At 28.4% G+C, this 24,245-nt stretch overlaps 1 protein-coding gene across 2 annotated transcripts in view; it reads left to right on the plus strand.

Annotated features, from left to right (window-relative positions):
- The window catches only part of LOC100205067 (integrin beta-1), a 46,316-nt gene extending 30,725 nt beyond the window's left edge, over positions 1-15,591 (plus strand). For both annotated transcript variants that reach the window (XM_065788636.1, XM_065788637.1), the window contains exons 8-19: positions 147-205; positions 465-543; positions 675-739; positions 3,452-3,517; positions 7,178-7,253; positions 9,223-9,435; positions 9,511-9,600; positions 9,710-9,854; positions 10,548-10,652; positions 14,617-14,726; positions 14,830-14,886; positions 14,979-15,591. In XM_065788636.1, the coding sequence (XP_065644708.1) occupies positions 147-205; positions 465-543; positions 675-739; positions 3,452-3,517; positions 7,178-7,253; positions 9,223-9,435; positions 9,511-9,600; positions 9,710-9,854; positions 10,548-10,652; positions 14,617-14,726; positions 14,830-14,886; positions 14,979-15,074 (1,161 nt within the window). In that variant the 3' untranslated portion in view covers positions 15,075-15,591. The remainder of the gene's footprint in view (positions 1-146; positions 206-464; positions 544-674; positions 740-3,451; positions 3,518-7,177; positions 7,254-9,222; positions 9,436-9,510; positions 9,601-9,709; positions 9,855-10,547; positions 10,653-14,616; positions 14,727-14,829; positions 14,887-14,978) is intronic.
- Positions 15,592-24,245: the final 8,654 nt, after the last annotated feature.

Below are 24,245 nucleotides of genomic sequence, written 5' to 3' on the forward strand. Positions count from 1 at the left end.
CCAAAAAATATAATTATTAAATGGTTTTTTTTTTAATATTTATATCTTAATGGTAATAATAATAATAATAATATATATATATATATATATATATATATATATATATATATATATATATATATATATATTTGATTTAATAATTTAAGGTGACATTTAGTGCTGAGATGAAAACAAGTGACTGCAGCAACGCAGAAAAAGATCTAGAGTGAGCTCATTACTTTTCAAAAATTATTCAATTTAAGGTATATGGAGTCGGTAGAGTTGAATGAACCCAAGCCTGTTAAACCCATTTCTATTTCTAGTTTGTGTTTTTTTTTGCAGCTAGTGAGATTTTTTTTTATTATTGCAGTAATTAAAATATAATTAAAAATGTGTCAGTAATTAAAATATAAATTTTATTTATTTTTTAATTAAAATATAAATCTTTTTTAAATCTTTGTTATTGCAAGTGTTTTTTTTTTCAGTTTTTTAATTAAAACAAACTTTGATGATGTAAGCGTAAAATTACAAGTTATATGTGAATGTCCATGTGGAAATACAAGTGTAAGTCTGTTTACATTTGATATTGATCACTTGACTATGGTACTTGTATACATTTAATTTTATTATTATATTTTGTATTTATTATGTATTTTTTTATTTATTTATTTTCCCATAGATTGATTTTTTTTTAGATTCAAAATAGTGAGCAATGTAGTAAAAGAGGAAATTTGAGTTGTGGTATTTGTTTTTGTGACAAGTAAGTTTGAGTTTCATAAAATTTTAATTTGTTTTAGGACATACTTATTATTCTATATCTGAATGAGTTCATTTAGAATGAGGATTTGTTATGATGAATTGTTATGTGTTTTTTTTTTTAATTTTATGAAAAGATTTCTTTTTGATAATATTATTGGTTTTTATCGGAGACAAAAAAGTAATATTTAACTGATATTCAATTTAAAAGAAAAGAGATATAAGTTATATCTTACAATGAGATAAATTATATCTTAAAGTTTTTTATCAATAACAGGATTTAAAAATTAGTTAGAAGATACCAATTTTCCAAACATGTAATATGTTTGATAGTATATTCTCCTTATGTTTGTTGAACATATGGAGAATATACTATCTCTACTGTTATCAATATGTAGAATATATTGATAAAAGTAAAGTGATATTAGTAGTGACTTATTATACAGCCTGTAGACATGAAAGCTATTGATGGTTTCTATGAGCTATTGATGTTTATGTCTATAAACTACAAAGAAATAAAAAAGTTAAATGTTTAACTTGGTTTTTAAAAAGGTTTAAAATAATTTAGCTAATGGCTCTCAAATAGTTTGGAAAAAGGCCAAAAAAATTTGGGTGTGAAAATAAATTTGGTCATGAAAATAAATTTGGTCATGAAAATAAATTTGGTCATGAAAATAAATTTGGTCATGAAAATAAATTTGGTCATAAAAATAAATTTGGTCATGAAAATAAATTTGGTCATAAAAATAAATTTGGTCATAAAAATAAAGACGGTCCTAAAAATGGTCACTATAATTGAAGTTTTGTGAGAAATTTTTTATAAACTCTGGAAGAGTTAACTTTTTATGAACTGAATCAAAGAATTTTTTATTTTTTTTAGTTTAACTATTTTATTTATTGTTATTACTTTTATTTATATTTTATTGTTATTTATTTTATAGATTTATTATTATTATTTTACTTATATTTCATAAAAAAGAATTGTTATTATTTTCTCACCCATAAGAAGAGATTCGACGAGATGCCATTTATTGAGATTATTTTATTAATTATTTTTACAAGTCATTGTTTGAAGCATTTAATTTTTTTTTTGCATTGTATCATAGTTTCTCACCCATGAGAAAAGATACCATAAGGTATAAAAATAATACCATTAGTTTTTAGTTGTTTATGCAACACAATGATTGCATATATTTGACTTAAGGAGCTGATTATTAATGTAGACCTGGAAGATTTGATAAAAAAATAGATTGTAGATTGTGTTTATTAATATTAGAGACTATTGATGTCTACAGGTGTGGTATTTTGGTGCATTAATAGGTTCCATTTGGTTGTCTGATATGGTCTCATTATGTCTTTGTCCACTTTCTAGTAAGGTGAGTAGAAAGTTAAACACACTCACTTCTTGCGCATATGAGCTAGCACATCAGGGCCAGGTGTAAGACCTACTGAATGGATTTCAATTGATCAAATACACACATTAGTCACCATAGGTCACAGGTCTTGACTCTTAGCCAAAAGAGCTAAGACCCTGTACTGACCACATAGTCAACGAGCGCCAACCTGATGGGCATTGTGGAGCTTCTGAATGAATGTGTAAATGAGTGTCAGCACACTCATTAGTGCTGTGACCACATGTGTGCGTGAGTTTCAGCATACTCATTAGTGCCATAACCATATCCAGCATTATAGTCTAATGTCTGTTTTTTTATTGTGGTGTGCATTGGAAAAAGTTGGGGCTCACCAGTCACAAACAATATATTTATATTTGTTTATGCAAATAGGTGACTAAATGAGCTATCCAGTTAGGTAGACCTGGGAAATGTGATAATAAAAACAGATAGTGTTACATCAGGATAGATGATGTGATTAAATATATCATTAACATTTATTAACGTTAATATTTGTTATTTTATTAACTATTTTTAAAAGTCATTATTTAAAGCATTTAAATTTTTTTTAATATTTTAATTAATAGTTTTCTCACCCATGAGAAAAGATACAATGAGATAAAAAAAGATACCAAAATTTTATGATTATTTTATAAACTATTTTCAAATAGTTGATTTTTAATAGTTCGAATTGTTTAACATTGTTTAAAGCATTTAATTTTTTTTGTAATTTTTTTTTTTTTTTTTTGTAATTTCTTATTATTTCTAAATAGTTTTGTTTTTAAGTTGTTGTAAAAAATAATTATCTTCTATATATATAAAGGGCAATGTGTGTGTGTGTTTTTGGGCCCATTTTTGTGTACAGATATCAGGTAAGCCAGTTTAAATATTGGCCCGGGCAACGCCGGGTAACTCCAGCTATATATATAAAGGGCAATGTGTGTTTGTGTGTGTTTGTTTGTTTGTCTTCTCTTCTATATATATAAAGGGCAATGTGTGTGTGTGTGTTTGTTTGTTTGTTCTGTATAGAAATCCAAACCGCCCGACCGATCTCGATGAAATTTGGCATGGGGGTAGTCCTCGAGGAGGAGAAGGTTCTTAGCTGGGTTTTGACCCCGTACCCCAACCCCCGGGGTCAAGGGGGCCCAAAAATGGGCCCCCCTGACCCCGGGATCAGAGGGGACCATTTTTTGGGACCATTTTTGTGTACAGATATCAGGTAAGCCAGTTTAAATATTGGCCCGGGCAACGCCGGGTAACTCATGCTAGTTTTGTATAATAATAAAACAAGTATTTTTTGTTTATTAAGTATCTTGTTTTTAAAGGGAAAAGTTTGCTGGACGATTTTGTCAGTGTACTTTGGAAGAAGCAAACAACCAAACTCTTTGCAGGTGTGTTAAATGTACAATAAATAAATTTTTAAGTAATATTAAAGGTTTTTAAGTTTTTTAAAAAATCTCCTTTTGTATTAAATAAAACGATATGAAGAAATAAACAATGCATTATACAAATAATTAATTAATTATATTACACAAATTACAATTTACAAAACATAAAAATATGCAAATAGTTACAAAAAAATCTTATGTTTATAAAAAATATTTATTAATAAAAATATATTTATAAAATAGATATTTTAAAATTAAACTGTAAAAAGTTTTATTTAAATGATTTTTAAAATAAGTCTAAAATCTTGAAACCTTTAACTCTTAAGATTCTATTGATTTTGGATGGAACGTTCATCCAAAATTGGTGCTATGATTTATAGAATATAATATAGGTCTTGATTAACCAAAATCAATATTAGGAACTAACTACAAAAGATAATATAGTTATCCAAAATTGTTGTTGAAATCTATAAATGATAAATTAGGTCTTGTTCATTAAAAGTTAATGTTGAGATCTTCATCTAATTGACAGGCATAGTTGTAAACAATTAATAATTTTTATCCTATGATTGTGAATAATCTTTTCAACTCTACTCATAAGTTTACCACCTTGGTTGTGGCTATGCAACTCTTTCTGTTTGAATCTCTTATTAAGTGTACAGCTCTAAAATGCAGTTTAATGGTTCTAAGGTAATAGTAAGATTCCTGGAACTCTTGTTAAGGTATCTTTGTTACAACTTTGTAGTGGTTGATTAGCATCGAGGTAACTGCTTATAGCGTACGGTTTCATACATAATCTATGATTGATTCAAATTCTCTATTGATTTCAAACATAAATAAAGTACTTTAAACAAAAAAAACCATCTTTGCCACCAAATTCTAAACAAAAAAGATCACCAAAATTGATCTATTCTTTACATATATTTATCATTAAAGTAACTTTTCTTGGTAGGGGAGACCAAGCCTAGTTGGCAGCATGGGTAAGTTGACGAACTGCGTTTATTTTCAGAGCCTTTCATCAGAAAGTGACAAAAATTACACAGAAGTTTCCTAATTGACCATTTCATCATTCACTATATTATTTTTAGAATTCGCGCATGCGCATGGGAGATATTAGGATTTATGTGTTTTTTGGACAAAAACATAACTTTTGGAACATCACTTTCTTTTTACTTTACAAAGAAAATAGTTAGTTGTATGAAAAAAAAATTATTGTAATAGTTCCAGTCACAATTGGTTTACTATTTCCAGTCAGACTTTTCAAAGTTGCTTTTTTTCAGGATCTATAGACTATTGAAAAAAAGGCTTTTGGGGTAAGTTGGCAAAATTTTTACAGGGTAAGTTGGCTCATAGCATTTACTATGGAAAAAAATTTTTTATAAAAATTTTTTTTTTTAACAATATTGAGAAAATTTATTCTTACAAAAAAATGAAAAAAAGTTATTTTTAGGTTTTTTTTAACAGATAAAAAGTGGTTTTGGATGTTATATGTAATATTTGGTACCAGCTAGAAGTAATATTAAATTTTTGGCTTAAAATTGTTGCCAAAGTTAATTGTAAAAAAATTTCTAATAATTTTGCACTTAATAGTACATTAATAATCATTTTTATAGTTGCGCCAACTTACCCCAAAAGTGGGGTAAGTTGGCACTTTTTTTTTTCTTTTTCTGAGGGCCAGGAAAGGCCCCAAAAATTTTTTTTTTTTTTTGTAAATGAATGCAACTTTTATAAGTTACCCAAGTTCATACTCTTTGAGACTACACTTTAATATTTTCAAAAAAATGTGCTGTTAGGGCTTACAGAGCTCATAGAGTAAAAAACAAGCCAACTAGCCCTGGTCTCCCCTATATGTTTTTTTTTTTTTTTAATCAAAAAAATTAAACATTTTTCTAAAACATTCTCATCAACATTTAAACATCAATATTAACTTAGTGATAATAAAACTATTCTTCAGCTTAGTGATAAGACAATTATTGTCTTCTTCTTGTTCTGGTCATGTAAATCTTTTATTCATGTACTTTGTAATTTTTAATATTCTTTAACAGCAAAATATGGAGAGAAAAAAATAAACACAACTTGTCTCTGCGCTTGGGATACCTTCAACAATATTCCTTGTACATCTCGTATGCTTAATTATTTTGTTTGTAGAGTTCTCATAAAAATCATTGTTTAAACACTTTTTTGAAAACACGCCTAAGTTTTCAAAATTTTGCTGCAAAACTCATTTGATAAGTTTTGCAACTTCCCTTAGTTTGCAATGATTGTCAATTATTTGTCTTACTATGGTCAATCTGGTCAAAATCAGAGTGCTGCTTTGGCAGGAAGGAAGGAAGTTCTTTAGTTTACTCAGCAGTTTTAAATGACTACATGATTTTATAGCCTTAAGATGATTTTCTTTATAGCTATCTTTAAAATGGCTATTTAATGATAGTGTCAGATCCAATTTACATTCTCAGTATTTGTAGGACTTTACTGTGTTGATTATACCATGATCATATTTTACACAAAGAACATTCTTGTTACATTTTGTTGCAGTACCAAACAGCATTGCTTCAGTAACAATAGTAAACAGCTTCAGTTTTTCCCACATTTAGTTGATTATTAATTCATTTTTGAATAAGTATTCTGCGACATTTGTTGGATTTGCAAGACGTATTATGAATTTAGAGATTCTTGAATAGTGTTAAGTTATTAATGGCTACAGTATATGATGGCATCATTTGCATATTTGACAATAATTGGCATTCTGGTGTATTATTAATAAACAAAATAAACTATAAAGGTCCTAATATAGATCCTTGTTCCTTTGTTATAGATTGTTGTGTTTGATCACTTAAATAAAATTAAATAAAAATCTTCTGAATACTTGTTTTCAATAAAAACCTTTGTTCAAAAGTTAACAAACCCTTCATACTCATTTCCAGTTGTTTCATATGTTTTCATTTTACTAAGGATATTGACATTTACAGTGTCAAAAACCTTCATTAAATCGATAAATAAACTGCCAACAAGATTTCCTTCATTGACACTCTTCCTTGCATTGTCTGTTACCAGTGTGACCCCTGACTGTGTTGACTTTCTTTTGCAGTATCCAAACTGAGTGTCAAAAAAATATTGATTTCAAGGTGCTCTTGTAACTGTTAATAGGCAGCTTTTTCCATAGTTTTAGATAATATTGGTAAAATTGAAATAGGGTGATATTTTTCTACTTTCCCAGACTTATGGAATGCTGTTGTGTTTTCCACAACTTTGGATAAATAAAAATTCCTTCGGTGGCTTCCATGATCAGCAAAATAACAGGAAAATTATTTATTTTATTTTATTTGTAATGAATAAAAGTTTAAAAGATATGTTTTATTATTATTCGGAAAAAGGTACCATATATCAGGGGCTGTTGTAGACCATTTTCAACAGTGCCGACCATATTTGGGCGCTTCCCAAATTCAGAAATTGAGGACCTTTTTTATTTTTTATACTGCTGCTCAAATATTTTCGTAGAAGTACCGCCGCCCAAATTATTTTCCTAGAATAGCCTTTGTATATATATTTTTATTTTTATTAAGTTTTAAGATATAATGAGGAGGAAGTTGATATACAAAACAAAAAAAACAAAAAAAAGTTATTTAAAAAAAACGCTCATTGTTTTTTTGTTTGTTTATTTAGAGTGCCAAATGTTGAATCTGTTTGTAGCGGAAAAGGTGATTGCGAGTGTGGCGAATGTATTTGCAATAAAGGCACGGTATGTTTTTAATTAGTTTTAATTACATGAAACTAAAGAACAGTGAACATTAACTTGTTATATTTTAATTAACATTAATTAATTAGTTTATGCTTTTTTTTTTATGCTTTTAAATTATGCTTTTAATTAATTACAAAAGCATGAGCAGCCGTGGCACAGTGGTAGCGCACTTGCCTCAGAAGCAAAGGATCCGTGGTTCGAATCCCACCTCTGGGCAAGTTTTGTGACATTGGCTAGGAAGGAGGTGTGAACTTCCAATTAAATGCTCATCCGTGGTGCTTTGTGATAAGACTGTAAGGACTTCTTGGGGCAACTAAATGAAATTAAAAAAAAAAGCATAAAAGTGTTTAACTTTAAAAATCTATTGAAATTTATAGGTTTTTTTTGAATTTCAACCTGCTCTACATCAAGGCTCAAGAATTTTCTCATTTGTCTACAGACAATGCTGTGGCAGAAGGAGATAATTAAAGAAATAATGAAAGTAGAGAGATAATTGTTAAATTATCAATTAAACAATAAACTGTTTAGTTTCTCAATTATATTTTATAAAACACACACATATATATATATATATATATATATATATATATATATATATTTTTTTTTATTTTATTTTTTTTTTTTTTGTTATTTCACCTCCCCAAGGCCCAAAGGCCACTACAGATGAGGAGGCTACTTATTTGTGGTTATAACCCTCTCTCAACTCTATAACTCCGAAACACGAACCTTGACGAACAAGGCCGCTGCGCGGAGAAACAAGTTGAGCGCGATACTACCAGGGACGTGGTGGGGATCGAACTCGGAACCTCTCGCTTATGAAGCGAGCGCACTACCACTACACCACTACCGCATATATATATATATATATATATATATATATATATATATATATACACACACACACACACATACACACATACATACATAAATGAATGCAACATTAGATACACACATGATAATGTCATACTGAAATATGCGGGGGGTTCAGTACATTTATTGACTGATATAGGTAGAACATGTAAGGGAGTTGCTCCTGCATTAACTGATTGATTGGGTTAGGGTAGCAATTAAATTTTTCATTATTTTTTATTTTATTTTTTTTTCTGCTTTTTCCGAAAATTTAAGATTAATTTAAGAAATTTCTTCCTAAAATAAATATTATGTTGTACATTGTACAAAAAAAAAAAGTTCTCGCTAAAGTTTCATTTTACACTTATTATATAAAACCTTTTTTTAAATTAAAAAGTTATTTATTTTATACTGCATATTTTTTAATTTATACTGCCCGAGTTTAAGAAAGTTATTTATTTCATTTAGTGATTTTTAAGTCTGGGAAGTTTTTAAATTTAATTTAAAAATACTAGCAATAAAAATTACTAAAATTTTTATGCTAAATTAATTATTATGCTTACTTTTATATCAAGCAAAAATGTTATCAAACTACATACATTTAAATATGAACTTTACATAAAAACGCATTATCATGATGAGTTAAATAAGTGCTTTTTATATAATATTGCATATAAGTATATACATATATATGTATATATCACCCCTCGGAATCAGGAAAAATCAGGTCGGTAATAATTTGCCGACCTTAATCTGTGTGAGATTGGCATCAGATCGGCAGAAAAAATGTAAAACAAAGGTTTGACCATAAAACATAGAAACGAGTTGGGCGATTTTTTGCCGATCTGACCTTAATTCTGAGGGTTGATGTGTGTATATATATATATATATATATATATATATATATATATATATATATATATATATATATATATATATATATATATATATATATATATACACACATTTATATTTATATAAATGTCATTATAAAAATAAAATTTTAGTTCATGATAGAGGTTTAGTGTTGGGACAGGGTTAAGTTTATTAATCAAAGTATCCACTTATCCCAAAAAAACATCCATGTACTTTTTACATATACAATTTTTTTTGAAATTAGTTAAATGAGTTTGGTGAAATTGATCACATCTATGGGGATCAATGTCAATGTAGTAATACAACATGTGGAAGATCTAATGGTGGAAAGTTATGTGGAGGACCAGATCGAGGAATGTGTGATTGTGGAAAATGTTTGTGTAATGCAAATTGGCAAGGAAATGCATGTGAAGAGCAATGCGATAAAGGCACAAGTATGTGCATGAATAATGATGGGGTGCGATTTTTTTATCATTTTATTTTACAAGCATTTAATTGATTTTATTTTTATCAATATTAAATATTTGTTTAGGTGGAATGCAGTGGAAAAGGCACCTGTAAGTGCAATAATTGTGTTTGCAATGCTGGTTACATCGGTGATTTATGTCAAGAATGTGTTTCGGTAATTCCTGTTTTTAATTTAGAATCAAATCTTTTATTAAAAGAAGAATTGCTGACTTGATTTGTTAAAAAACCAGAATTTTAATGGATAAAATTTTGAATTGTTTTAGAACTGTCCAGATGCTTGTCAAGACTTTAGAGAATGCGTCAAATGCAAAGTATTTGATACAAGTGATTTAAAGAAAGAACAGTGTGAACTAGAATGTACTAAATGGAACATTTCTTCTTATAAGCTGCAAGATAAAGTCCCTGAAGGTTTTATGTTGTTTATAATGTTAAAAAAAAAATGTTTGTTTTTTTAAATTAAAAAATTATTCAAACCAGCTTGCAAGTAACTTCACAAAAAATTGCTGCAAAAATAAATGCAAATAAAAAAAGTAATATGATAAGTCAATTACAATTCACAAATGACTGAAAAAACAACAGCTCAATAGTTTAAAAGAAAATTGTACAAAATCATGTTTTGAGTAGGAGTGGCCTCACTGCACCAACTTAATGCATATTAGTTAATAGTAATGATTTCACCATTAAAAAAGTGATTCATAGAACAGTAAAAATTAATCTTTATAAATCAATCACCACATATCAAATTTAATATTGATTTTTACATTGCAAGTTTTTAAGTGAGAGTTCAGGTAAAATTTTAAGTAGGTCTTTGAAAAAAATAAATATATGATTTGCTTCAAAAAATTAAATAAAAAGTTTGGTCAGATGATTTAATTAGAGTACCCTCTAGTCAGATTTAAAAAAAGAACAGAAGTTGCATTCAAACAAAGTGGGTAGATCATTTAGTACATCGCTGTTTTTTAATACATTGTTGTATATATTTAGTACGTCGCTGTTTTTTAATACATTGTTGTATATATTTACTATGTTGCTATTTTTTAATACATTATTGTATACATTTAGTACGTCACTGTATTTTAATTTATTGTTGTACATATTTAGTACGTCGCTGTATTGTTCGGGATGAAGATGATTGCTCTTTTGTATTTTCATACAATAAAAATAATATCACTGGAGAAATACAGCTTTTGGTACAACGTGAAAGAAGTAAGTGGATTTAATATTCTTTTGTAAAAAGAATCTCAGGTTTTAGCCTTAAATTTAAATAAAATTGATGATGCCGAAATGATATAGGGATGAAAAGGGCTTTAGTACTGATGGATTTGGATTTAGTAGTAATGATTTGGGTAGGCTAAAGATATAGTACAATGAATAATTAATAAAAATTATTATTTTCATAACATTTTACTATTATTGTATTATATTTATTATTTTATAAAAGTTGTTTTTATTAACTATAAGTAATACTAATACTTTTAAATAACTTAGATGTTGCATTTTTCAAAATGTATTTGATTTGATATTTTTATATAAATTTTATACTAATAATTCAGTTGTGGAAACACATTAAATTTAATAATTTTAAATTACAAAAATAACTAAAGAGTAGTATGCAACCATGATCCTAAAAATTTATCAAGGCAATTTACTGAATAGATGTTTTTATTTCGAGCTCTGAAGCAATAGTACATGATAACAACAGTATGCAATAGCAACAGTATATAATAGCAACAGTACATAACAGCTACAGTACACAATTGCCACTGAACCACACCGACCACCAGGTTTGAAGTATTCAAACACTCATTTATTTTTGTTATTAAGAAATAACATAGTCGTTAAATTAAGTAAGGATATTGAGAACCTCCATAGAAATTTTTAAAGTAATGAATAATATATTCCATTAAGGTCATTAAAACAATGAAAGCGTTTGTAAGAATTGCTTAATTCTTTAAAATTTATATTAAAATTTAAAGTCATAAAAATAATTTCTTTATTAAATAATTACCTTGAGAACCAGTCTCGATTTTTTCCGAGTTGTTGAAGTACAAAATTATTTCTTTACAATATCTGAGTAGAAAAGTTAAAACTAAACTACTAGACAATATATTAAAATGTGATTGTACAACTTTTAATAGAAAAAAGTGTCATTACTTTCAACATACAACTTCTAATAGGAAAAATGTCATTACTTTCAACATACAACTTCTAATAAGAAAAATGTCAACATGATGTTTTCTTTTACTTTTGGTGCTCTTTTTCTGAATAAATTTTTTTTTTTTTTTTGTAACTGAGGTTTTATTTTTTTATTAAATCTTGTTTAGTTTATTTTCAACAGCAGTGTCTGTGAATGTTTAGGTATGTTGACCTTGGCGTTTATGTCTTTTAACAGACTTTTTTGATCCAGCCATAATAAACAGTCTTTATTTTTTAAATTTGCTTGGTGATTGATGTTAATAGAAACACTGGGTAGTTGACTATTAAACTGTCTTTTTTTTTTAAAGCTAAAAATGCAACACACTACAAGCGAAGTTTGATGTCAGACTTGGCAATGAATGGCTAAAAGCTAAAAAATAAACAATAGCAATAACTGGATTAAAAACAATTGGAAGTCACTGGTTCTAGACAATCTGTTACTGATGAAGCAAAAAATTCATTATCAGGAAATACCTTAAGATCAAAGAGTATGGTAAATCCTTCCATGGCAAATCCTGCAGAAAGAAGTTAAGGTTTATCATTGATGATATGATAAACCTTAACTTTATTGAATTAACCTTAATATGATTAATGAGTTAAGTTACCATTAATGTAGATAAAAAACAAAACAGGACCAAGGATAAAATCTTGAGGTACTCCAGAAGTTACCTGCAATAAAGAAGAGTGTAAGCCTTCAAGGATGACTTAAATAAAGCAGTGATTGATTAAAATAATTTATTAATCTCAAAAGTTTTCCCAGATACATAATATGAAGCAAGCTTATGAAGAAAACCAGCATGCAAAACTTTATTAAAAGCTTTAGATATGTCAAGAGCAATAGTGTTAGCATCGCCGCCTCTATCTTATGCATGATAGAACCTTTCAGTCACAGAAGTTAGCAAGTCAGGTAAGTGATTAAGGTGTTAGAGCTAAACCATTCAGTATGATGAGCATTAAAGTCACCAATAACAACAGAGGGTTAATAAGAAAAATTTGATGTTAAATTTTAAAGAGTGTTATCATAAAATAAAAGGAAAACAATAAAGAACAAAAAGAAAGGTGATAGAGTGAAGAGGGGTTAAGCGGAAGCACATAAAGGAATGGTCAGAGGACTCAAACTTGATTTTATGACATAGGTAAATTGATGCGTAAGTGTACGTCAAGCATGTGACTATTGAGGTCTTTGCGAGTCAAAGGATTAATTTAAATTAGTCTCACAAAGAACAAGCAAGTCTGGTAAAAAAAAAGGAGGTAACATGGCACTGTTAATGCTTTGATATTTTAGAGCTGTTGATGGAATTAGCCTCTTTGAGAGCTACCACAGAGTTTACATTGCCAAAGATGAGTATTTTTATCCAGACATCATCTTTAGCCTTTACTCAACCACGAGCCTCAAGGCAGGGAAATTTTAAGTTGGATTTTTTTCCTCCTAGTGTTTGCCTAAAAACACTGTTACATGATACCAGTAGCAGGGTGATCATGATAATCCTAAACCTGACCTGAATTAGAGTTGTTAAAAGAAGTTACTTCCTGTAGGCAGTTCTTTAAAATAATGAGTATGATATTTTGGAAATGCATCAAAATCAAGGTGAGCATAAGTTTTATAGCAAGAGTCATTAGTTTTAACTGAGCTCCCACTGCATCAGAAATTTAAGCTAAACACAAACATACATTTAGTAATTTATAGTGAGCAAACACTGCGCTAGTGGTTCAGACAGATAAAACAGTTACATATTGTACCCTACATTTAGTACAAACTCACATGTAGTAACTTACAGGTGAATGAACATTAAACACCGGACCAGTTCATGCAGAACACAAACATACATGTAGGAACTTATGGATCGGTAAATACCGCGCTAGAAGTTCAACACTAACACACAAATTTTGATTCTAATGATTTTTGTGTCATCTGTATATATTTTTAAGTGGTTTGCTATTTTGTATTTATGACCATCAATGACGACTCTTTGTTGCCCCCGTTAACCACGCTATAATGTAATTCAGTTGAGTATCATGAATACCATATGTAAAGTAGTCTTTGATGGGATGCCTTGGATCGAATATATTAGAGAATTCTATATATATAACAATTACAGTGTAGCCTTTGGTTCAACGCTTCTGTTAGAATATTGCGGAATTCAAGAAAATTTGTCAAACCTCTTCTCTTTGAAAAAAAAGGTGTTGTTCTTCAGTAAAAACATTTTTGATACAAAAATAAAATTTTCTTTAGTATTATGCTTTCTAGAATTTTATAGAGTGCTGATGTGAGTGAGATATAGTTTGATGCTTTGAACTTGTTATCTTTTTTGAATATTGGCATAACATTTGATTCCAGGCATATTAGTAGTTTTTATATTACAGATAGGTTTATGCTTGATTCATCAAACTGAAAGAGTCTGTTTTTGGGCTAAGGTGTTTGAATAAACCCGTTTGCTCTTTAGCAAAGACACTCAAGTGGCTTAAGGTTTTGCAAATGAATTTGTTGTTGACTGTTAGAAAGCAATTGGGCCCCTCAAATTCACTTACTGATAACTAATTTAAGTTTGTATATATATATATATATATATATATATATATATATATATATATATATATATATATATATATATATATATATATATATATTTTTGAAAATATTTTTAAACGTGCATCTAAATCAATGTTTTATTAATTTGAATTAATAGAGAAAAGAATTTAAGAATTCCCTTTTTCGCTTACAATTATTTAATATCACTTACAAATGCATATATATTAAATATTAAAATAGTGGCACAAATCAATTGTTGTTTGTTTGACTTATTTTTTTGAAATAAAATTTTTGCACTCTATCTTACATAACATATTTGTTAACTGTTCATACATAGACTATATATTTACTTAGTACACACCTGTGTTATTATGTTACATTTGCTTAGGTTTACTGGTGTTGGTGCACAAATAATTGTTTGTATTTTCATTGACTTATATTTAGTTTGCCCTGCTGAACCTGACATTTTGGCTATCATTCTTGGAGTAATAGCTGGTATTGTGGGAATAGGTTTGGCTTTGTTACTGATATGGAAGCTCTTGGCTACTATTCAGGTATGCATTAATTTGAGGTCGCTAGCTTGAGTTTTTTAATTCAAGTTGTGCACTTAAGTAGTTTTTAATTGAATGATGTTTAAGTCGTTATTCAAATATTTAGGATCGACGTGAGTTTGCTCGTTTCGATAAAGAAACCAAGAATGCAAAATGGAACACCGTAAAAATTTTTCTCATTTTTAAAATTTTCTTCTCTCAAGTTTTTTATTTTTTTCTGATTTGTGTTTATTAACGCAATTGTTGTTTATTAAGGGAGAGAATCCGATCTTTAAGCAAGCCACTTCCACTTTTCAAAATCCTATGTATGGCAATCAACCTCAAGAGACTCCAGAAGAGCACGTGTCTTGAGTTTTTTTAACTATATTAGCAATTAAGAAACACTGAAAGTTCAACAAATTTCAGTTATTATAGTTACAGCTGTTCGTTGAATAAGTGGAAATAAATATTTTCAAATAAAGTTCAACTTTTTAGTTAGCATAGTAATGTAAATAAGCGAGGACGAGAAGATATTTTATAAATTATTTTTATTATTGTTTTAAATATTTTCTCACCTTGTTTTCATATTTACCCTAATATTTACATTTTTGCACATGCGTTTTGTATAAAAAGTTTTACGAATTGCATGAAAAAAATTTCCTACGTCTTTTTTTATTTTTTTTTTATTTTTTTTTTTTAATCTTTTTTAAAGTTTTAGAAAATTTTTTCCTTGAAATATTTTAATTTTTGTTGTTGTTGACGTTGTACTAGCTTTTATGCTGTGTAAATTTATTTTATTTATTTTCTTTTATTATGTACAGTCTTATTTACTAGTTTTTTTTTAGTTTCGATTTTTTGTATATGTTATTTTTAATCGTCAGTTTTTTAATATCGTCGAAATCTTTAATATCGTTGAAAACTCCGAATATTACGCTATTAACAAAATATTTGTATAAATATTTTGCTTTGTTAGAATACTAATATAAAAAATTTTTTAATACTTGATATTTTATGCTCAGGTATTTCAATAACACAGTTATAATTTTTACTATTTTTTTAATGTTTTTGTTTTCTATAACTAGCTTAAAGTAAAATTTTCTAATTTTTATAGAAATTTTTTATATTCTTATTTCTTATATTCTTATAGAAGAACTTTAAAATGCTCTGGTATTAACTGCATAGACAACATTTGAAACATTTTTCTAATAAATAATATAATAAAATTTGTCGTGTATTCAAGAAAACAGGGCAATGGATTAGACACTCAAGAATAACGCTCAACAATGACATACCATGTTAAAATCAGTTTTTAGCAATAAGCCATGCAATGAATAAAAATAGTTTAATTAAATTTTTTTTTTGTGTTAGACTTGCCATAGTGCGTTGCTCCCAGTTTCTTCATTGCTAACAAGTTAAGATATGTTTTTAATTTCTTGTAGATTTTCATTAATATTAAATTGCATGTGCTAAAAATTGGTGCTTATCAAAGATGTCGGGGTTTTGTTTCATGAGATGTTTCATCTTTGTGAATATTTATTTGATGAAATCTGGTTTGACTAATGTTTTGAAACATTTACATTTGAAACATTACATTTGAAAAATGAACATATAGACAAGGATGTGAAATTAATCAGTTTGTTTTCTCCTGCACTCTAAAAAAAACTAACGTCAAAATAAAAAAAATATTTATGATGCCACAGTTGAGCAAATATAACGCTAGTTATCCGTTATATTGGCATTATTTTTATCCGTTATATTGGGACGACTGAGTTAGCGCGAATTTCATAAGTGCGAAGCGTTGCAAAAACTATAATATGTGCAAATTGGCATAAGTGCGCCGAACAAGTTTGCAAACATTGGCATATGTGCGAATCGGCTAAAATGCGAACTGGCCTAAGCGCGTTGAATAAGTTTTTAAGCATTGGCATAAGTGGGAAATGCCAATTTGCACTTATGCCAATGTTTGCAAATTTGTTCGGCGTACTTAAACCGATTCGCACTTATGCCAGTACGCACTTGCGCCAGTTTTTGTAACTTCTTCTTACTTATGCCAATGTTTGCCAATTCTTTTGGCGAACTTATGCCATTTCGCACATATGCCAGTTTGCATTTATGTCAGTTTTTACAATGCTTCGCACTTATAAAATTCGCTCTTATTCAGCCTCGCGGTTATACTTGCTCAACTTTTGCGTTAAGTTGAAAAAAATAAATAAACTAACGACATTATAGTTACATTTGGTGTTATATTTATCATACTGATCCTATTTTTACAAGCATAATATTCATTACAGTAGCTTTTTTTTATTTGACAGAGTCCAAACTAAATTATATTTGACTGAGTCCAATTAAATTATAAATAGTTTGAGAAAAGTAATGTAATAAAATAAATTGAAAAATAGTTAAAACTATTACAACATGTAAAGTTTATTTGTAAAAAAGCTATTAAATAATGTTGTATTAACCGTAATAAGCTTTTTATAAATATTTAAAAAGAATTTATAACCATTGAGTAACAAGATGTTGCTCAATGGTACTTAATGGTAAGGTAAATATTTCAAAATAAAATAGAGATAACCAACAAAAATAAAAACATCTTTAAATGATGTGTGATTTTACTGCATATAACAATTTAATTGATCATTTATAATTATTTTTAAAAGATATAACCTCACCATTGCTGTTAGGTACGCCACTAAAAAATAAAAAAAACAAGAAGAATTGAAAAAAATTTTTATGATTAAATATAATATTAAATAATATTATGATATTTGGTCATTTATAAAAAGATATAAGATACTGTAAGATAGGGTGGCTTTGGCCCATTTTGCACCTTAATGTCTATTGCATGAAAGCCACAAAAGTTATTTCTTCAAACACTAAGTACTATTAGAAGTACATAGAAAAGACAGTTAGAACTATCTGTCTCCCATTTGAAAATTATTTACCTGAAGTATCTTTTGGGCGGTTTAAATGGTGGGCCAAAGTCGCCCTGTGTGTTAGGGTGACTTTGGCCCAACCCTGTAAAAAGGGACTAAAGGAAGCAAAACAACAATAAAAACAACAATATTTAGGCAAAAAAAAAAAAATTTACAAAAATAAAGTGACAAAAAAAGATTTAGTAACAAAGTTCTTGTATACAGTAAATAAAATATAGGTACAAACTAAACAAGTATAGGTACCAAGTAAACAAAACAGTTTAGGTATAAAGTAAACAAAAATGACTAAATAAATGTTTTAAAAAATTTAGTGAAAAAGTTCTGGAACTGAATAAATTCCCCTTTTCGAAATTTTCTTTGGTTCCTCAATAAAATTGACTATTTCAGACTGGGGAAAAAAAAGTTGCACTGCTGGTAGTGACCATTTCCAGTTAAGTCCATTTTTTTTCATAATAGTAATTTCTGCTCCATTTTTTCTTAATTTTTTCAATGCAGAAAAAAAAATTTCGAAAGTTACTTTAAAATTATTCAATAGTTATTACATTAAATAATATTAGTTATTAAAATAATTAGTTATAAAGTTTACTAATTGATTGATTTACTAATTAGTTATAAAGTTTACTAATTGATTGATTTACTAATTAGTTATAAAGTTTACTAATTGATTAGCTAAATATAAATAATTCAAAATAAATAAACAAACCTGTCCAGGATTTAACTCTCCATTGCATTTAACAATTACATAATTTTCTACAAGATTTAACAATTTCTCCTTTTTACAAACATTTTTTGTTTTATCAATATTTTGAAAGTTCTTTTTGCCTAATGCTGAATGATCTAAAGATTCTGTATGACTTTCTACGACTAAACTTACATCCGCAAAAATTAGATTAGAAGTCTCAGTAGTTCCAGTATTTGTACTTGGGCCAGCAAAGTCAATGTTGTTGGTCTCAATTGTATTTATAATACTGATAGGTGTATCTACATTATTTGAATTTAATCTATTATTTTCATTTATAACACAAGATGATATATCTGTTGAACATAAGCTTTTACCTGGGACAGCACATACTTTACATCGCTTTGGTTTTTTAGAACCATCTGAGGGATCATCCAGTGACTTACATAAATGATCTAAAAATGATTGGCTTACTAAATCAGTAGTTGAGTCTAAACTTACATTACAACATGGTAGTCGTGAAAGCACTTGAGACTTGTCTAATGGAAAAATTCCAGTTTTGCGAAAACCAGCTCTAAGGTTATCATTCCCATGTTCATTTAAGTTGGTAATTAAACGGTCTAAAAGTCTAGGAAATTCATCTTTAGGAAGAGAAGCAACTCTCCTTCCTTTTCCTTTTTCCTTCCATTCACATAATATTTTGTGCCAGTTAATCTTCATAGGTCTAAAGTAGGCAACATCTAATGGCTGCGTGAGATGTGTAGAGTTTGCTGGTAATGCCACAAATCCTATGTTATTGCTTTGACATGCATCCAGTACTGCAATGCTCAAATGTGAAGATACGTTATCACCTATAATGACACTTCTTCCTTGAGCCTTCTTAAGTCTTGGAAGAACTAAAGAGAAAAACCAGTCCTCAAAACATGTTGAGTCAAACCAACCACTTTTTGATCTGTTATAACATGCTTTTGGTGGCCCATGTTCCATCCATGTATTCCATAACGACTCAGCTTTGTAAACAACATAAGGTGGTAGCAATTCACCATTAGCATTGCCACAAAACATTACAAAGAACGAGGTCTTTGTAGAATTAATTATGCGCTCAGGATATTTACATCCATGCTTTGTTAATTTTTTTTTTTTTTACCTGGATCATCGCTGAGATTGGTTTCATCATAATTCCATATATTATCAGGTGATATATTACTTATTTCATTTGATAGATTTATAAAGTAGTTATCAATCACAGTCGTTCCTATTTCTGCTCTCTTTCGCTTTATGTTGCTTGCAAATCTTACTGTGAGTTCTGGATTTCTTTTTAAGAAAGATCGAATCCAATCTCCGCCTGGAAAATTATTTTTGAACTGAGGTATAACGACGACTTTTTTCTCTAAATACCCTTTTAAATCTTAAATCTTAAATCATATTTATCAACAGGAAATCCAAACTCAGATGATTTTATTGCATATGCCTTAAACATGTCTTCTTCTTTTGATGTAAATATTTACTGACCACCATACTTTTTAGGATGTCTGTTTTATTTTATCTTTTAATGTTGATCTTGGTATATCGTATTTCTAAGCTGCTTGTCGTTGAGTAATTAAACCATTCTATAAATCTTTTAATGCATTGTCTAACTGTTCTAAAGTATAAGTAATATATTTTCCACGATTTGGCTTGTAATTTTGTGGCATATTTAAACTAAGTACTAAACAAATTTCGCTATTTACTGATACAAACAGTGGTACTGATTTTCTATTGCATTACTACTACAAGATTTTTCATTCCAACATAGTAACTACCATAACATCTATAAATGATCACTAAATAAGGTTTACTCTAATACATGGGGTGACTTTAGCCCAGGCCAATATCACTCTATGTAGTGGGCCAAAGACAACCTATTTTTTTTTAATCTCAATTGCAAAAAAGTAATAAACTGTTAAGCTTTCAAAACAAGATAGAATCAAACACTAATGGTTTAAAATTAATTCAGTGTATATTCCAATAAAAAACCTTCTCTAGGTACTGCTATCGATGTAAAAGTTTACACACCTGAAAAAATTCGGATTTTAGGTGCTTCTTCTAAAGTGCAACTTACAATAATATCACAAAGACTCGAGTTAAGTAAACTAAGTTAGACTAAATAAATAATAAATCTCCCACAATTTGCTACTAAACATTAACCGGTATACCTTGAGGTATCGATTTTAAACCATTTTTAAACAAAAATTTTGCTTGGGCTAAAGTCACCCAATGGGCCAAAGCCACCCAATCTTACGGTATAAATTAATAATTGTTACCAGATATTGTCGCTTTATATATTTTCCTTAAATTGATCATTTATAATTATTTTGAAAAGATACAGCTTTACTATTGTTATTTAGCGTTAATTCCAATAATGAATATAAAATAAAATAGATAATGAGCAAATAAAACTTTATAAGTTTAAATATATAATAAAACCTTATGACTAGATAAAGTACATAAAAGTTTTATGATTGGTTATTTATGTTTATTATAAAAAGATATAATATATACATAATCATTGGTACCAAATGTTGTCCCTATTATAGGGACAACATAAAGGGACCCTATATAAGAATAGAATGTAAAAATGGTGTATTTTATTCTTTAATAAATTAGGATACTATCCTTTAATTGGTCTTTTTACAATTATTTTGAAAAGATGTAACTAACCGAATCGTATTATTTCTTAGAGTCAATGCCTCCAAAGAATAGAAAATAAAAAGGATAACCAGCAAATAACAATTTAAAAATTAATGGAATATAAATTCGAATTAAAAAGTTACATGTTACTTCCAGACTGGTTCCAAATGTTGTTTACACTAAAGAATACAAAATTAAAACGTTAAAAAGAATTATAATTTAAATAGTAAAATATTATAGTTCTTTTGCAGTTAAATCTTAATTTATATATTAATATATTAATTTTGCAGTTAAGAATAAAGTATTATTGTTTCGCATTATATTATCATCTTTTGCATTATAAATAGTTGAAATAGGAAAAAAACTTATTTTTAAAAGATTCAAATTTCGATTCGATTCGCGAATATATAGGTGAATGCATTTGAGATTCGAATCGATGTTTAAATTTCCGAATCGCAGGCCCTACTTTTTTTAAGATGGTTTATGGGAACAACAAAGTTACTTTTTAATAACTTGGTTTGAAATACTACTTGATAAGTCACGTTTTGTTTTAATCTTAAATGGCATTAGTAAATATAAATATTTATAAATATTTAAAGCTATTAGTTACCTTGGCAGTCATATATAAAATGATATGATTAATCTTCTGGCTGATTCAATAATAAAAAAAAAACTATTATGCAGTGCAAAAAAAGCTAAATACATTTCGTTTGAAATTTTCTAGACCAGATGTTTCTCACGCAAATGTTGACTATTTGTAATTCTATTTGTTGCCGGTTGTCTTATCTGTTTAACATATTTTTTGTTGTTTTAGATGGAAACAGAAATTTTATAAAAAAACATTTCATTTTATTTTATGTGTAAACTTTCAAACAGAAGTTTAGTTGAGTTTTTTTAGTTCGTTAAAGAAAGCTGATGTTTCTTTACTAACTAAAAAAATTTGGATTAGGCCAGTTGAGGTCTAAGATTCGAAACAAATATGGAAGGTTGTCATTCTGATTTTTAAACAAGAATTTTAAGTCTCAAACCATAGGCATTTTTTTCTCTGTGCCATAACTTGCACTTAGTTTTCTCTGAAGCAACAAAATCTTCTATTATCAAAATCTTATGTTGTAATTCCGTAATAATTTTTTTCAATCCAAAACTTTAATCAGTCAACGAACTTTCAAATTATTTAAAAACTCGGCACGTAACTGACTCGAAAAAAAAAAAAAAAAATCTTGCAATAAAAAAATCTTTATTTGCGACTTACAGCAATCTTGACTACAATCTTGAAAATATGCTAATTTCAGATCAAGTTCAGTTTCTTATAAGTAAAATATTAGGCATAAATCAAAGCGGCAGAGTACTTCAAGAGTATTTTAAATGTAACAATCTATAATTTTTAACTCGGTTGAATAAAATATGTTTAACCTAAGAAAAAAGTCTGAAGTTTCATGTTTCATTGAAAGTCGGGTATATAGGGAACGACTAAATGAGCGCAAATTTCATAAGTGCGAACTGGCATAAGTGTGAACTGTAGTTGCAAAGCAGTTGCAAAAATTGGCACAAGTGCAATCTGGCATAAGTGCGAACTGGTATAAGTGCGCCGAAAGAATTTGAAAACATTGACATAAGTGTATATTGGTATAAGTGCAAACTGGCATTAGTGCAAATTGGCATAAATGCGAAGCAGTTCCAAAAAATTGCATAAGTGCGAAGTGGCATAAGTATGCCGAAAGAATTTGAAAACATTGGCATAAGTGTATAATGGTATAAGTACAAACTGGCATAAGTGCAAATCGGCATAAATGCAAACTGGCATAAATGCGAAATGCTAATTTGCACTAATGATAATATTTGCAATTTTATTCGGCGCACTTATACCAAATCATACTTATGCCAGTTTTTGTAACTGCTTCGCACTTATTCCAGTTCGCACTTATGCCAATTCGCACTTATGCAATTGCACTTATGCCAGTTTGCACTTATATAAATTCCCATTTATTCCAGTTTTTGCAAGTTCTTTCGGCGAACTTATGCCCCTTTGCACTTATGTTGATTTGCACTTATGCAATTTTTTGCAACTGCTTCACATTTATGCCGATTTGCACTAATGCCAGTTCGCACTTATACCAGAATACACTTGGGCCAGTTTTTGCAACTGCTTTGCACTTATGCAAGTTCCAATATTTGCAAATTCTTTTGGCGCACTTATTTTAATTTGTACATATGCAAGTTTTTGTAATACCTTGCACTTATGAAATTAGTGCTTCTTCAGCCTCCCGGTATGTATTGAGATCCATGAACAATAATAACCGTTTTGATTCATTCTTAACGGATTCGAATTTTTTTTTTGTTAACAATATCTGAAAATATTTCTCAGATGTGGTCCCATGGGTTTGATTGAATAAGAAGTTGCCTTTATATTATATTTCAAGTTGTTATCTAAAAACCTTTTTTAGTACCGGTTAATTTCACTATGGTTAGTTTCACTTAAATAAGATTGGTTAATTTCGCTATGATTAATTTCACTTAAATAAAATTGGTTAATTTCACTATGGTTAATTTCACTTAAATAAGACTGGTTAATTTCACTATGGTTAATTTCACTTAAATAAGATTGGTTAATTTCACTATGGTTAATTTCACCTAAATAAGAAATATTTTTGGAGAAAACTCTATTTTTATTCCTAACATAAAAAATGAAGTTTTAAAAAATAAAGTTTTTGTGTAAATTGAGTTTATACACATTTAAATATCGAGCAGAAATGGTTTGCAAGGAGCATTTCCATCAGCTCCAAACACTATTCTGCACACTTTTTTACTTTAAATTTTCTTTAGTTTTATGTGACTAGTACACTAGCTCACGTAATATTGCAGTAAAACAAATAACTGTGAATAAAGGCGAAATAGAGTTTTTGTAGAGATATTCCGGATAGGTTTAGCCCTAAACATCATTTTCAAGTGTTTAGCTACAATACTATTTATACGTGAAAACCATAAATATTTATCCAGTTTTACTTCTAAAGAGTTTATGTATGTTTTCCTTTTATTATAAGAGTTGTTAACTTTAGGATTTAATATTTTTAGAGGAATGTTTTCTGATTTACTTGCTTTATAAAAAAGTATTTTTTTTGCTTTACCCGCATTTAGTGAAAGTTTGTTACTTTACATCAGCAAACAAAATTAGATCTAAAAAATTTGTTGCTAAGCATAAGTCGTTTATGCATAATAGAAATAAAGGCGGCCTTAAAATAGAGCCCTAAAAAACCTAAA

The sequence above is a fragment of the Hydra vulgaris genome, chromosome 01 (assembly GCF_038396675.1).
Source record: "Hydra vulgaris chromosome 01, alternate assembly HydraT2T_AEP".
In the NCBI taxonomy this organism is placed as follows: domain Eukaryota; kingdom Metazoa; phylum Cnidaria; class Hydrozoa; order Anthoathecata; family Hydridae; genus Hydra; species Hydra vulgaris.